The 13,348-nt window shown below is 30.0% G+C and overlaps 1 protein-coding gene across 1 annotated transcript in view; it reads left to right on the top strand.

Moving 5' to 3' along the window:
* The first annotated feature begins 7,099 nt into the window (after window positions 1–7,099).
* The window catches only part of LOC101492733 (AMP deaminase-like), a 9,099-nt gene continuing 2,850 nt past the window's right edge, over window positions 7,100–13,348 (top strand). The window contains exons 1-13 of the mRNA XM_012713628.3: window positions 7,100–7,673; window positions 8,200–8,372; window positions 8,595–8,802; window positions 9,096–9,274; window positions 9,729–9,780; window positions 9,875–10,002; window positions 10,111–10,290; window positions 10,758–10,825; window positions 10,914–11,056; window positions 11,818–11,879; window positions 12,362–12,475; window positions 12,721–12,861; window positions 13,153–13,305. Of these exons, the coding sequence (XP_012569082.1) occupies window positions 7,304–7,673; window positions 8,200–8,372; window positions 8,595–8,802; window positions 9,096–9,274; window positions 9,729–9,780; window positions 9,875–10,002; window positions 10,111–10,290; window positions 10,758–10,825; window positions 10,914–11,056; window positions 11,818–11,879; window positions 12,362–12,475; window positions 12,721–12,861; window positions 13,153–13,305 (1,971 nt within the window). The 5' untranslated portion in view covers window positions 7,100–7,303. The remainder of the gene's footprint in view (window positions 7,674–8,199; window positions 8,373–8,594; window positions 8,803–9,095; window positions 9,275–9,728; window positions 9,781–9,874; window positions 10,003–10,110; window positions 10,291–10,757; window positions 10,826–10,913; window positions 11,057–11,817; window positions 11,880–12,361; window positions 12,476–12,720; window positions 12,862–13,152; window positions 13,306–13,348) is intronic.

Raw genomic sequence — 13,348 nt, 5'->3', positions numbered from 1 at the left:
CTAATGTCTCACATTTTATGCTTTACATTTGTAATATCTCAAAAGACATACATGTAAAATGTATCTCACACTCCTTAGGTCTAATAATGAATATTGTTTAATGTTTTTACGTACATATTAAAAATTATTATTAGAAAATAAGTTATCGTAATTGTATTGAAAAATAAAAATAACATTTATATAGAGATAATTTTTACTATAATTAAATTTTAAGTTTTCATATATATGATGTCTATATTCAAATGAAAACAATGCAACATATATTTGAAAAATGTTGGAGGATCGAAAAACTATATTCATTGTATTGAATTCCTACATGATTCATAAAAACGTCATCTATAAAAAATAGTTTTGAATTTATTTAAAAATAAATATTATGTTTATTTATCACTTAAAATGGAACTGATTTGATTTCAGTTGATTTTTCTATTTAATAAGAAAAATTAATTTGGTCAAAAAGGAAAATTAATTCTCATAAAATAACCTAAAATTAATTTATCTTTAAACAAAAGTAATGAATTCTGAGGATTTCTAAAATTTATTTTATTTTCTCAGATTTAATCTTATCTTAATATATATATATTGAATATACGAATTACACATCATCAAATTTAGGATTTTTTTTTTTTACGAAAAATTGCTTTTTGATAAGGTTGATTGGTGTCTATTTCTTCAATATGGTAAAGCAACCACCCATTTTTTTTTTTTTTATTTTACATGTATTTTAGTTAAATGGACTATTTAAACAACATTTCTTCTCATTTTCTTCAGCTCTTAAAAAAAATATTTTTTTTTTCATTTTCCTTCATCTTTATTTTCTATTACATCATTGTTATACTTTGTTCCTTTAAACAACACCTTTCCCCAGACAATTTTTTGTTTTAGTTAATCTAACATAATTTTGGGTGTGGGTTAACATGGAGTAATAAACTTGTCGATCATACATTAGTAAAAGTTGTAAGCCATTAATATAAGATTAAAATAAATAATCATCATGATAGAATAATATTGACTCTTCAATTTTTTAAATTTACAAATAAAAAAAAGAATATGCATTTTCAGTTTAAATTAATTTTACGGCGATAGTGAATAGTAATCGTTAATTTCATTATTTGTTATATAATTGTAACTTCTATCACCTAATACTTAATCAATTAATGATTTGTATTTGTTGTTATATGCACGGTAAACAGATGTCTTGCAAAATAACATATAGTATACGTGATATGAAAATATGTTACGTTTTACATTGGAATGTTCACATTTAATGATCAGTCATTGTAAAATGTTAACAAAAAAAAATAACTATGGAACAAAAAATGTCATAATTACGAGAAAAAAATATTATAATTAAAAATATATTAATAAATAGTTATAATTAAAACACAATTGCTTATGCGATCCATTAACTTAATTTCAAATAACACTTCAGTTATTTTTTTTTTATACTTTATTTTATTACAAAAATTTAAAAAAATATAAAGAATAAAAATGAGTTTATTTGAAGATTTGAATTATCAATTTGATGAAATTTGCATTATATTGAAAATGATAACTAATTTTATAAGTTTTGTTTGAAAATTTTGATGAAATTTTGTAAAAGAAAGATTAAAATAAATAATTATCATGATAGAATAATATTGACTCTTCAATTTTTTAAATTTACAAAGAAAAAAAAAGAATATGCATTTTTAGTTTAAATTAATTTTACGGCGATAGTGAATAGTAATCGTTAATTTCATTATTTATTATATAATTGTAACTTCTATCACCTAATACTTAATCAATTAATGAATTGTATTTGTTGTTATATGCACGGTAAACTGATGTCTTGCAAAATAACATATAGAATACGTGTATGAACATATGTTACGTTTTACATTTCAAGGTTCACATTTAATGATCAGTCATTGTAGAATATTAACAAAAAAATAACTATGGAACAAAAAAAGTCATAAATACGAGAAAAAAATATTATAATTAAAAATATATTAATAAATAGTTATAATTAAAGCACAATTGTTTATGCGATCCATTAACTTAATTTCAAATAACACTTTAGATCTTTATTTTTTTTTTATACTTTATTTTATTACAAAAATTTTAAAAAATATAAAGAATAAAAATATGAGTTTATTTGAAGATTTGAATTATCAATTTGATGAAATTTGCATTATATTAAAAATGATAATTAATTTTATGAGTTTTGTTTGAAAATTTTGATGAAATTTTGTAAAAAAAATGATAACATTGTTAACATTTTAAAACATAAAAGATCAAATTATTTACTTAAAATTAAATAAAAAGACCAAATCGAAAAGAAAAAAAAGAAGATAAAAGATGTGTTATCTGAAATTAAGTTAAGGGACTGTGTGAAGAATTATGCATGTAATTAATTATGATAATAGATCTATCAGAAGAAAGTATTATAACCGACTTTTAAGACTTAACATATGTTATTAATCATACAACATATGTTTTAGTATTAGTAAAAAAATATATTCTGGTAGACATAATATATTCCCTAAATGATACTTATTTTTCTATATTCATTTATTTGTATAAACTTATTTTCCTCTATTACAACCTACAATTTTCTAATATAGATATTTCAAATTCTAAACCGCATATATTTTGAAGAATGATTTTCATTTATATTGACATAATTTTTGTAGAAACTGTATTTCATGTCATTTAATTAGTTGAATCATGATTCAATTAAGCCATAAAGTTAATGTCTATTCATTTAAACTACTAATTTTGATTAATAATTATTAGATGACAAAAAATCAAATTAATTTTATAGTCATGATCCATTTAAATTTTTTTAGAATGTATTTCATGTCATAAATGTTATTAAACAATTTTTTTTTCCAACTAATTTCTCTTATATGACATTTTCAATTTAAAAAACTTGATTGTCTTTAACAAAATTGCTTAAAGAGTTTGTAGAAATACCTTCATCTTGATTTGTTTTTGGTATAAATGGTCTGTAGCAATACATTCATTTTAATAACAAAATTTGAAATGTGTGTCCTAATTAACAAAGGTAGAAAACTATTTAAATGATTTAATTACTATCTGAAAACGACAATTTTGAAAAACTAATTGTACATCGATTTGAATGTAAATTAATTGATTAATCAATACATAATTGTGTACTTAACCAATTGGAATCATATTTGAGCTTTACCTAGATCGGTTATAGTATCATTTTGTAATAATTGTTTTAACTTAAATATCGTATTTGAGCTTTATCTAATTGAATATTCTTAACTTAAATGTCGTAGACTTTTGTCTATATATTAAGAAGTCGTATAAAAAATAAAAACAAATTCGTATAAATTCTACCCATGGCTCCTGGAAATAACGATAACATTTCTAAAATCAACGCAACAAAAGAATCATGGAGTCTGAATATTCGTGTGGTACAACTATGGCTTATCAGGAATATTGCGCATTACAAACATCGATTCTCGCTTGACATTATTCTCGTGGACTCAAAGTTATTTAACCAAAGTTAATTGAAATACTATATATACATATATTTATTTCTTCAGCACTAATGTTGGTGGAAAAAGCATCGACCCTTTGTTGGTTGATAGTCTGAAATAAATGATTGATGAATACAATTCGTTGGCTAAAAAGTTTCATCAAGTCAGAGACCACGTTGAACATGGTGGCTCAACAAATTTTTATATCAAATTGTTTAGAAATCATTTGAATGATGCTTGAATGCATAATCTACCTACTTACAACAAGGTTGCAACTTTAATTATTGGTGACAATAATTCAATTGAAAAGGGTAGAGACGTGATTGTGAAAATTTTCCTTGGTGAATATGAAATGTTTATGAAACCTATGTGTCATTCCTACCTCTTCATATCTATTATTGTTTCCTTATGGAGAAGATGAATTTCACGTTGAAATTAAAATTAGATAAGAGGATCACATAAACATTGAACACAAAAGGAAAAGAGTTGCAATGAGGGGTTTATATCCTATAGGATTCAAGATAGACCGATTGAGTACGGTAACATTGTTCGCTCAAGGAGATTGTTCCAACGATTTGTTGTAGACTGTTATACCATGTTGGAAACTCAAACTTAGAACTAGACATGATATTGACAAGATCATCTTAGCTGAACTTCCTGAATGTAGGTTGTACCCATGTTTGTCTCAAGTGGTCACATCATTCATGATCCATGGACCGTGTGAATACATTAATCGTTGTTCCCTATACATGAAAGACGACAAGTGCTCAAAATTTTCCCCAAAAGCTTCTATACAACTACCACAATTAACGAAGATGGTTATCCGAAAAATAAAAGGCATGACTTGGGAATATTGTTTGAAAAAAATGGTGTTGAATTAGATAACCATTATGTGGTCCAATATAATCCACATTTGTTAATGCGATACGAAGGCTATGTGAATGTTGAGTATTGCAACAAATCAAACTCTATACGAAGGCCACATTTGTTAGTGCGAGTTTTCCCCAAAATTAAAGTTTAGGGGTGGGGACGGGTTTGAGGGTGTTGATATCCACCATGCACCCAAATCCGCTAGTAATATTATTGTAACTTTTAAATTTTATATACATGTACATATTTAATATACTTCAATTTTTTTAAATATTAAAAATTATAATCTCATCTCTATAAAAAATATTTTTTAATCTTATTATTGTCTAATAATAATAATTTTATTATATTAATATATATATGTGTGTGTATGTATATGAATTTAAATTTATAATTTTATATATATGAATGAATGTGGAAATTCGAACCCTGTTGCAGGTGAGGATAAGTGTCTAAATTTCACACCCGCTAAAAAATGGATGCGAGTTTTCTCCGATTAGTCGGTGTGGAGGTGGGGGAGACAAGATATGCCTCGTTGCCATGCCTATTCAGGGAAATCTCGCACATGCTCTTGTTTCTAACCGAGTGTGAAATTTAAGTTCTCATCTCAATCCACAACGAGGTTCGGGTTTCCCCGTCCCGCACCCATTCACATATATAAAATAATAAATTTAAAATTCATATTTATTATAATTAATATTAAAAATATTATAATCATATTTTCTATAGAGATGAGATTATAATTTTTAATGTTTAAAAAATATTAAATAATTGAATATGTACATATATATAAAATTTAAAAATGATAATAATATTATTAACGAGGGAGGATTTGGGGTGGATATCGACAACCTCCAACCCATCTCGCTCTTAGAGTTTTGATCTTGGGAAAAACCTGCACCCAATCAAAATATATTTTCTCCGCTCAAATCAAGACGAGTTCGGGTGGGTACACATAGGCGTAGGCTGTGTTGTCATCCATAGTTTAGTAGTAAGTTTTTAGAGGGTATTAGCGAACGGTAGATCGGCCTCTTTTTGGTCAGACATGTGACACTATAGAGGTCTTTTGAAGGAAGTTTTTCTAGGTTATTTAATTTGTCGGATAATAAGAAGGTGCTTATTTCTGCTTTGATTGAACCGTGTTTTATTGATTGGGTGATGGTATTAGGTGGATCCATTAGTTGTTGTAGTGGGAGGAGGGTTTGGTAGCAAAGTGTATGGAGTGTTTGGCTAATGTTTCTTTGTAGGACGATGTTGAAGATTCATGGTATTAAAACAATGGTCGCGGTGTTTATTCAGTAAAGGACACTTACCAGTCATTGTGTTACGATGGTGTCACTGACATGTCTTTATTGTCGTTTGTGGATATAATTTGGAATAAAATCGTTCGATTAAAAGTATCAATATTTGCGTGGAGACTGTTGAATGACTAGTTGCCAAGGAAGGTGAACCTAATTAGTCAAGGCATTCTAAATGCATATTTTTAACCTTATGCGATGAAATGTCAAGTGTTACAAAACTGCTACACAATTATTTTTTTAATGTTCCTTTCATTGTTAAGCGTGGAAAGAAGTTTTTGTGTTGTCAAATCTTGGAGAGGATAATGCGGTTCAATTTGGAGGCTTGTTTCAACATGACAAAGTGTTTCGATCGAGGATGATGGTAATCTTGTTGGCTACTATGTCATCCATTTGAAAATCAGGGAACAATATAATTTTTGGTAATAATACAATGAATATCATTCTTTTACTTGAGAACATTAAAGTATTGTCTTAAGGATAACTCAAATTACATGAGAAAAGATTTTGTTTTAAGTTTCATCAGTAGTGCACTCAACCAAATGAATGTTTAATTGTGGTTTAATTTATTTTCTCCATCATTTCGATTGAAGTCGTCCATGGACTAGATTATTTTGTATTTTTTTTACTCTCTTGATACACCTTATGCTTTGAGTAGTCTTTGTTAAATGAATTGTGTTCGAGTTTTTCAAAAAATTATTATATGTGATTATCGCAAATGATATGACATGAAAAAATAGAATATTTTTATATGAAGTCAATGTAAAATTAATTTCCATTATTTGAATTTAAATAAATTTATAAATACAATAATATTCATTATTATATAATAATAAGTTTAAACCTTTTTTTTTTACTCATTCGACACTTGTAGAAACAATTGATATGTTTGAGTTGCATATTCCTATTGAAGTTAAGGACATTTAAACTAATTTTTCAGAATAAGATCTAAGCTCATTGTGAATTTCTTCATTGACCTCTTTAAAACAACAAAATATTAATTTAGTTGGTAAAGAAACAAATTAAACTATTAAAATATTTAACTTTTTAATTTAAGAATAAAATAATTTAAGCTAAAGCAGTTATAAATAAATAATATATGCAAAATAAAAAAAAAATCTATTTGTATAAAATATTAAATTACGAATAATATTATAAATCATATTAAATGAATATAAAAACTACAACCTCCCAAACCATTTACATATATAATGTCAAAAGTTTTTCATGTATAGAAAACATAACAAAAACACATGAAATAAGGAGTTGATTAAAATATAGAAGGTAAGTTATTGTCTCGTTTTTTATACTAATTATTATTGAGAATGAAATTAAGAAAGCAAATCATATTTTATATATTTTCCTTAACATGAAATACCTTTCCAAGCCGCAATGCATAACATAACATAAGATCGCGTTGCCACAAAACTTGTCTCGTTTATAAATAGGTATAAAGAAACAAAACCTCCACTCTCTCCATTTTGATACACTCTTCCTTCTTCACTAACACTAGGGTTTATCTCTTTCTTTCTTTCTTTCATTATTTCACATTTAAATAATAATAAACAAATAAATTAAAAGGTTACACTTATTTTCACACTATTCCGTTCCGTAACAGAGAAAACAAAAAAGAAACGGAAGATGGATGATGGCTATGTTTTGCAACTTGCTATGGCGGCACTCGTCGGAGCTTCCGCCGTCGCCATCTCCGCTTATTTTTTGCACCGCAAAACACTCGCACACCTTCTCGAGTTCGCTCGTGCCGTCGAAGGCGACGCCGATGACGAACAAAGCTACCTTGATTCCGCTGAAGATAATATGCCTAACCGTCTTCGTAGACGTGGAGGCAGACGAGGAAGGAGGAAGAGGACTACTTATCGCCGGCGAGGTTCTGCTGCATCGCTGCCGGATGACATGGAGATGTCCGGTGACGGTGAGGATAAGCTGAACGGACCGGTTACTGTTCAAGGGATTCCGGCAGGATTGCCGCAGCTGCACGCGGTTCATGAAGGTATCAATGTAGCTAATATATTTCAAATGAAGTTGATGTTGAGGTGTAAATTGTAATCTGTAATGTGTGACATTCGTGTGGTTGATAATTGATTAGAGACATTGTGAATTGGTAGAGTAGTTTGTGGAGCTGCTTCTGATTGGTGTTTGAAGAGTGTGCTGTTAGATTTTTCTCAATTTTGTTGCTGATTGGGAAAATTGATGTTGATGTAGAAGGGATAGGAAAATTTTGAATATGTTGTTTTTGTGATATAATTTGGTTTTTTGTTTTATTTATTTATTTATTTATTTTTTCTTATTGAATGTAAAGTTGCATGATAGAGGGTGGAATCTAGGACATTGATGTGATCATATGAGTTCATGCGTTTGTTTGACATGTGTAAATAAAACTTTACCTGGACAAAAGAATAAGAGAAATAATTACATGTATAGCCTCTATCATTGATGCACTGCACACGTAAATAAATGAATTGTCTTGTTTGATCTCAACTTGTTTTACTGATTAAGAAACATATATACTTTTACAGCAAAATTAGCACTTTCAGGTACCCCAAAGAGAAATATTTTGAGGCCAATTTCTCCCAAGTCTCCTGTGGCAAGTGCTAGTGCCTTTGAAAGTGTTGAAGGATCAGATGATGATGATGATGTTGCTGACCATGCTAAACTGGATACTACATATCTTCACACGAATGGAAATGCTGTAGGTTGCTGTTCTCATTAAGTTTGGCATTCATATTTGCTCTTCAAATGATAAGTTGCTATTCTTATTCTTCTTTGCTCCTTCCAACTAGGATGGGACTCAACCTAGATTTTCCTGTTGACTTTTAGTTGCACTTTAATTATTTAGGATGGCTTGTTCAATATCCTCTAAAGCAAAAAGATTGAGTGATTTCTGATAGAGTTTGAAATGACCTGTGTGCAGGGACCAGAAGTTATAAACCAATGTCACACTTTACCTGATTGTGGAAATGCTAATGGAGAGCAGATGCCAGTTGCAGTTTCAAGTATGATCCATTCTCATAGTGTTTCCGGTGACCTGCATGGTGTGCAGCCTGACCCAATTGCGGCTGATATTCTTAGGAAAGAGCCAGAGCATGAAACATTTGCTCGACTCATAATTACTCCTATTGGTACAAAGTTTTGTTCTTTCTCTTGAATGCCATTATTTACTTTAAATGGTTTTCTATTAGGAAAAACCCAAGTCCCACATTGGAAATAAATTGAGCTCTAAAAGAGGTTATAAAGAGTGGCAAACCTCACCTTACAAGCCGGTTTTGTAGGGATGAGTTAGGCCCAATATAAAAACCTAAGATTTTCTTGTGGAGTGCATAGAGTCCACTTCTTTTATCAACTTTTGCAGCCTATAATAACACTTTGGAAAGACATTTAGTAATTTACATTTCACTTTTTTTTTTTGGTTTAGAGGCTCCATTACCTGATGAGGTGGAAGCCTACATATTGCTTCAAGAATGCCTCAAATTGAGAAAAAGATATCTGTTTACTGAAGCAGTTGCTCCATGGGATAAAGAAGTTATATCTGACCCCTGCACTCCAAAGCCTAACCTAGAGCCATTTTTTTACTCACCTGAAGGAAAATCTGATGTGAGTTTTTACTTTCTTTTTTTTTTTTTTGCATCTGTCAATACATATTTATCCTACAGTTATACATTGTGTTTGGGATCCTATTACTAGAAATATAGAATTACTAGAGTGCATTACAGAAAAGGGAGAACATTGTAAATACATGATTTGTTAGGATAGTTAATAGTTAGTTTTGGTTGTTTGTTGGATAGTTAGCCTTTCTAATGAGTGTTGACCCTATAGAGTATAAAAAGGGATAACCTCATCTAGAAGAGGTTAGAAATTCATTTTGTTATTTCGTGTAAACTAGAGAGTGTCTAGTGAGAGGGGGTTAGAATCTTCTGTGTATCCTTTTGTTTGGTTTTCAATAAAGTTATACAGGCGAATAAACCCCATTTCCCTATCCATGTAAGGTAGGAATTGCAAGTTCTTATTACTTTGTGAATAAATGAATGTTATTTCTGTTGTGATGCAGCACTACTTCAAAATGCAAGATGGGGTCATTCATGTATATCCAAATATAGATTGTAAGTAAGTCGAGAATTTGTATTTGTTTGCTGTAACTTCTTTATTTTACTGTTCCAGCTGGGATTCTTATACAATTTTGCCTGTTATCTGCAGCAAAACAAGAGCTTTTCCCTGTTGCAGATGCAACTACCTTTTTCACTGACCTTCATATTATACTTCGAGTCGCAGCAGCGGGCAACATAAGGACTTTATGCCATCACCGGCTTAATCTTCTAGAACAAGTAAATATAAGTTTAAATTTCTGATAATGAGTAACAAAGTGCCGGATATGCTTGTATTTCATTATGGGCAAGGTTGGCTAGTTTTTGACAATTTGTTTGTTTGCTCAGAAATTCAATCTTCATTTGATGCTAAATGCGGATAGGGAATTTCTTGCTCAAAAGAGTGCTCCTCATCGAGACTTCTACAATGTTAGGAAAGTTGATACTCATGTCCATCACTCCGCATGCATGAACCAGAAGCATCTTTTAAGGTTTATCAAATCAAAACTGAGAAAAGAACCCGATGAGGTGATAATTTGGATTTGTTTATTGCTGTGTTGTCACTTGCTTTGCTGTACACTTTTAGTGCTGTTATTGTTCCAAATTCATTTTCAAGATAAAAAAATTGTTTTGCCATAGTTTGTTATATTGAATAAATAAATACAATCAAACTGCAGGTTCATGTATGCCATTAAATAGTAACACAACATATAAATCATAGGTTATCCGGCTGTATTGCTCATTACCCTGTGAATGTTTTAATAAGTATCAGATGAAATAATCTAGTTCAGTTTATATAAGCTTATGGAAATGAAATTATGTTAATTTATTTGGATTTGTATATATAACATTGTCTAATATAATGTGTCATAGCTTAAAAAATGCTATTCATAATGTTAGGCTCTACTGTGATTACAAATACTATGCATTATATTTTGGGAAGATGATATGCATAGGATATTATTGAAACCTCTGAAAATTCTAACTTCATTCAGGTTGTAATATTTCGAGATGGGACTTATCTGACCTTGAAAGAAGTTTTTGAGAGTCTTGATTTGACTGGGTAACAAACATCTCCATAATTTTTTCTATAATTTATAATTAAGCTTGGTTGGTAATAAAGGACAACACTTTTATTTTTTTCCAAACAGATACGACCTCAATGTTGATCTTTTGGACGTTCATGCAGACAAGAGTACATTTCATCGCTTTGACAAGTTCAATCTTAAGTACAATCCCTGTGGTCAAAGTAGGCTCAGGGAGATATTCCTGAAGCAGGATAATCTCATTCAAGGTAATATTTTTAGGTGTAGTGGGATCTCTTTACTGAGTTGTGTTTTTTTAAAGCTCTACTTCAAACAAGTTTATTTAAATCACTTACGTACTGTCATTAACTTCACAAACGACTTCTGGATAGGAAAGGAAGAGACAAACATTTAACACAATCATCTAATCTTTTAAATTCCTGAAATGTAATTGATATACCGTTTTCTTCCTTGTCTATATGATCTTCATAGTAATAGGTAGTGTCGTACTTGTTGTTGAAGACAACGGGAATTGGATAACTGGGACTTGTAGTGATTAATAACATTAGGTTATGATGGAAGATAAAATTTATTTTGCATAAGGTGGACATGCCTCAATTCAATGTTCTGTGTTATGATTTCATTAATTTGTTTTGAAAAAGAAGTACCATGTGTTCGTAAAATAGAAAGCTTCAGGTCTTAATTAGTACATGGATGGATTATTCTTTATGGATGGTGAGATTGATTGGATGTTGTATTATTTAATAAGGTATGAAACTTTGAATTTTGAATTTGAAAAGGCCAGTCAACCACTAAAAGCCGTTTTAGGTTTACATTTTTCAAAAGCAACTGTGTGTTACTGTTAATATAATAAAGTAGTGGAAGAAACAAAAAAGAAAAACATCCACAAATGAATGCCAAAACTTCACAGAAGTCATTTAGGAGTTTACTGTTATGATTTGTTAGTCATCTTCAATTTTAAAGCATCTTTTTCTCACATGTTCTTATACTATTGTATTGCACCGAATAGGTCGTTTCCTTGCTGAGGTGACAAAGCAAGTATTTTCTGATCATGAAGCCAGCAAATATCAGGTGATTTCTTGATAACACCTTGCATTTTTTTTTGTTTTACATAAGAATTCCTGTAATATAATACTTAATTTTTTGTTGTGGCCTATTTGCACGACTTAGCTCTAGAGGTTAACAATCAAGATGAACTAGTTTGCTACTTTACTATTTTATTTAGGTCGATGCTCAATTTTGCCCTTGCCTTAAGAATGTCAAATTCTTTCTTCTGTTACTTGGAGCTTTAAATGCATGTGTGAGGATATTATTTAAAAAATCTTCCATTCATATCTGAACGTTTGTGCAACTGATAGTAAAAAGTTTATAAAGAATAAGGCATTCTATCCTTTTTTTCATCAAAACTAATATAATTAAATATTCATTTTTTCTATTCTTTTATGATAAAATTCTCTTATGTGATTGCTACTTATCTATGCTTATTAGTTGTTCCCTTCTGAACTGGGCTCTAGATGTTGGCTAACTTCTTACCCTGCCTATTTGATTTACAGATGGCCGAGTATAGAATATCAATATATGGTAGGAAACAGAGTGAGTGGGATCAACTTGCTAGTTGGATAGTGAATAATGACCTGTACAGCGAGAATGTTGTTTGGTTGATTCAGGTATTCTCCAGTTATTTTCTTGTCATTGTCACTTGATATTCATATGCATAAATCATTTTTCCTGTATTACATAGTTTTTGACAATGTCCCAAATTTTAGCCTAAAAAGTTATTCTCCTAATGTTCCCATTAGTATCGGTAAAGATCTAGTGCTATTTGGGTACTTCGCATTACTGGCTTAGTTTGTTGAAGAGATTGTGTAAGTGTTGGTTGTTGATGCTAGTTCTTTTAAACATTGTCTTGTAGCTTCCAAGGTTGTACAATGTGTACAAAGAAATGGGAATTGTGACTTCATTCCAGAGCCTCCTTGACAATATTTTCATCCCACTTTTTGAGGTTACTGTGGACCCCAATTCACATCCTCAGCTACATGTTTTCTTGAAACAGGTTTGATACAATTTCAATTACTTTTTTATATTGTAGGAGACTAGGTGTTTCTGGTTACCTGTATTGGCTATGCTGATGCTAGCATTGTGTTCTATGACCAATTTATACACTTGTGTTAAACAAAGAAAAGGTGTGTAAGTGACTGCAAATATGCACTGTACAAGTTGAATTTGCTGCTATTAGTAAAACGGTTTTAAACATATTTTAGCAATGACATTTTGTGTCATTTTTGTGCAATATAATATTCATTAACTGATTATTTATGTTGTATTTATATTTATATATTTTTAGGTTGTTGGGTTGGATTTGGTGGATGACGAAAGCAAACCTGAAAGACGGCCAACAAAACACATGCCTACACCGGCTGAGTGGACTAACATATTCAATCCGGCATATTCATACTATGTCTATTACTGTTATGCCAATCTTTACACCTTGAATAAGGTCTATAACTTTCACTTTGTATTCTATTAATTGCTGACCTCTT

The sequence above is a fragment of the Cicer arietinum genome, chromosome 3 (genome assembly GCF_000331145.2).
Source record: "Cicer arietinum cultivar CDC Frontier isolate Library 1 chromosome 3, Cicar.CDCFrontier_v2.0, whole genome shotgun sequence".
In the NCBI taxonomy this organism is placed as follows: domain Eukaryota; kingdom Viridiplantae; phylum Streptophyta; class Magnoliopsida; order Fabales; family Fabaceae; genus Cicer; species Cicer arietinum.
The sequence above is the reverse complement of the archived record's forward strand: the minus strand, read 5'-3'. Positions and strand labels throughout refer to the sequence as shown.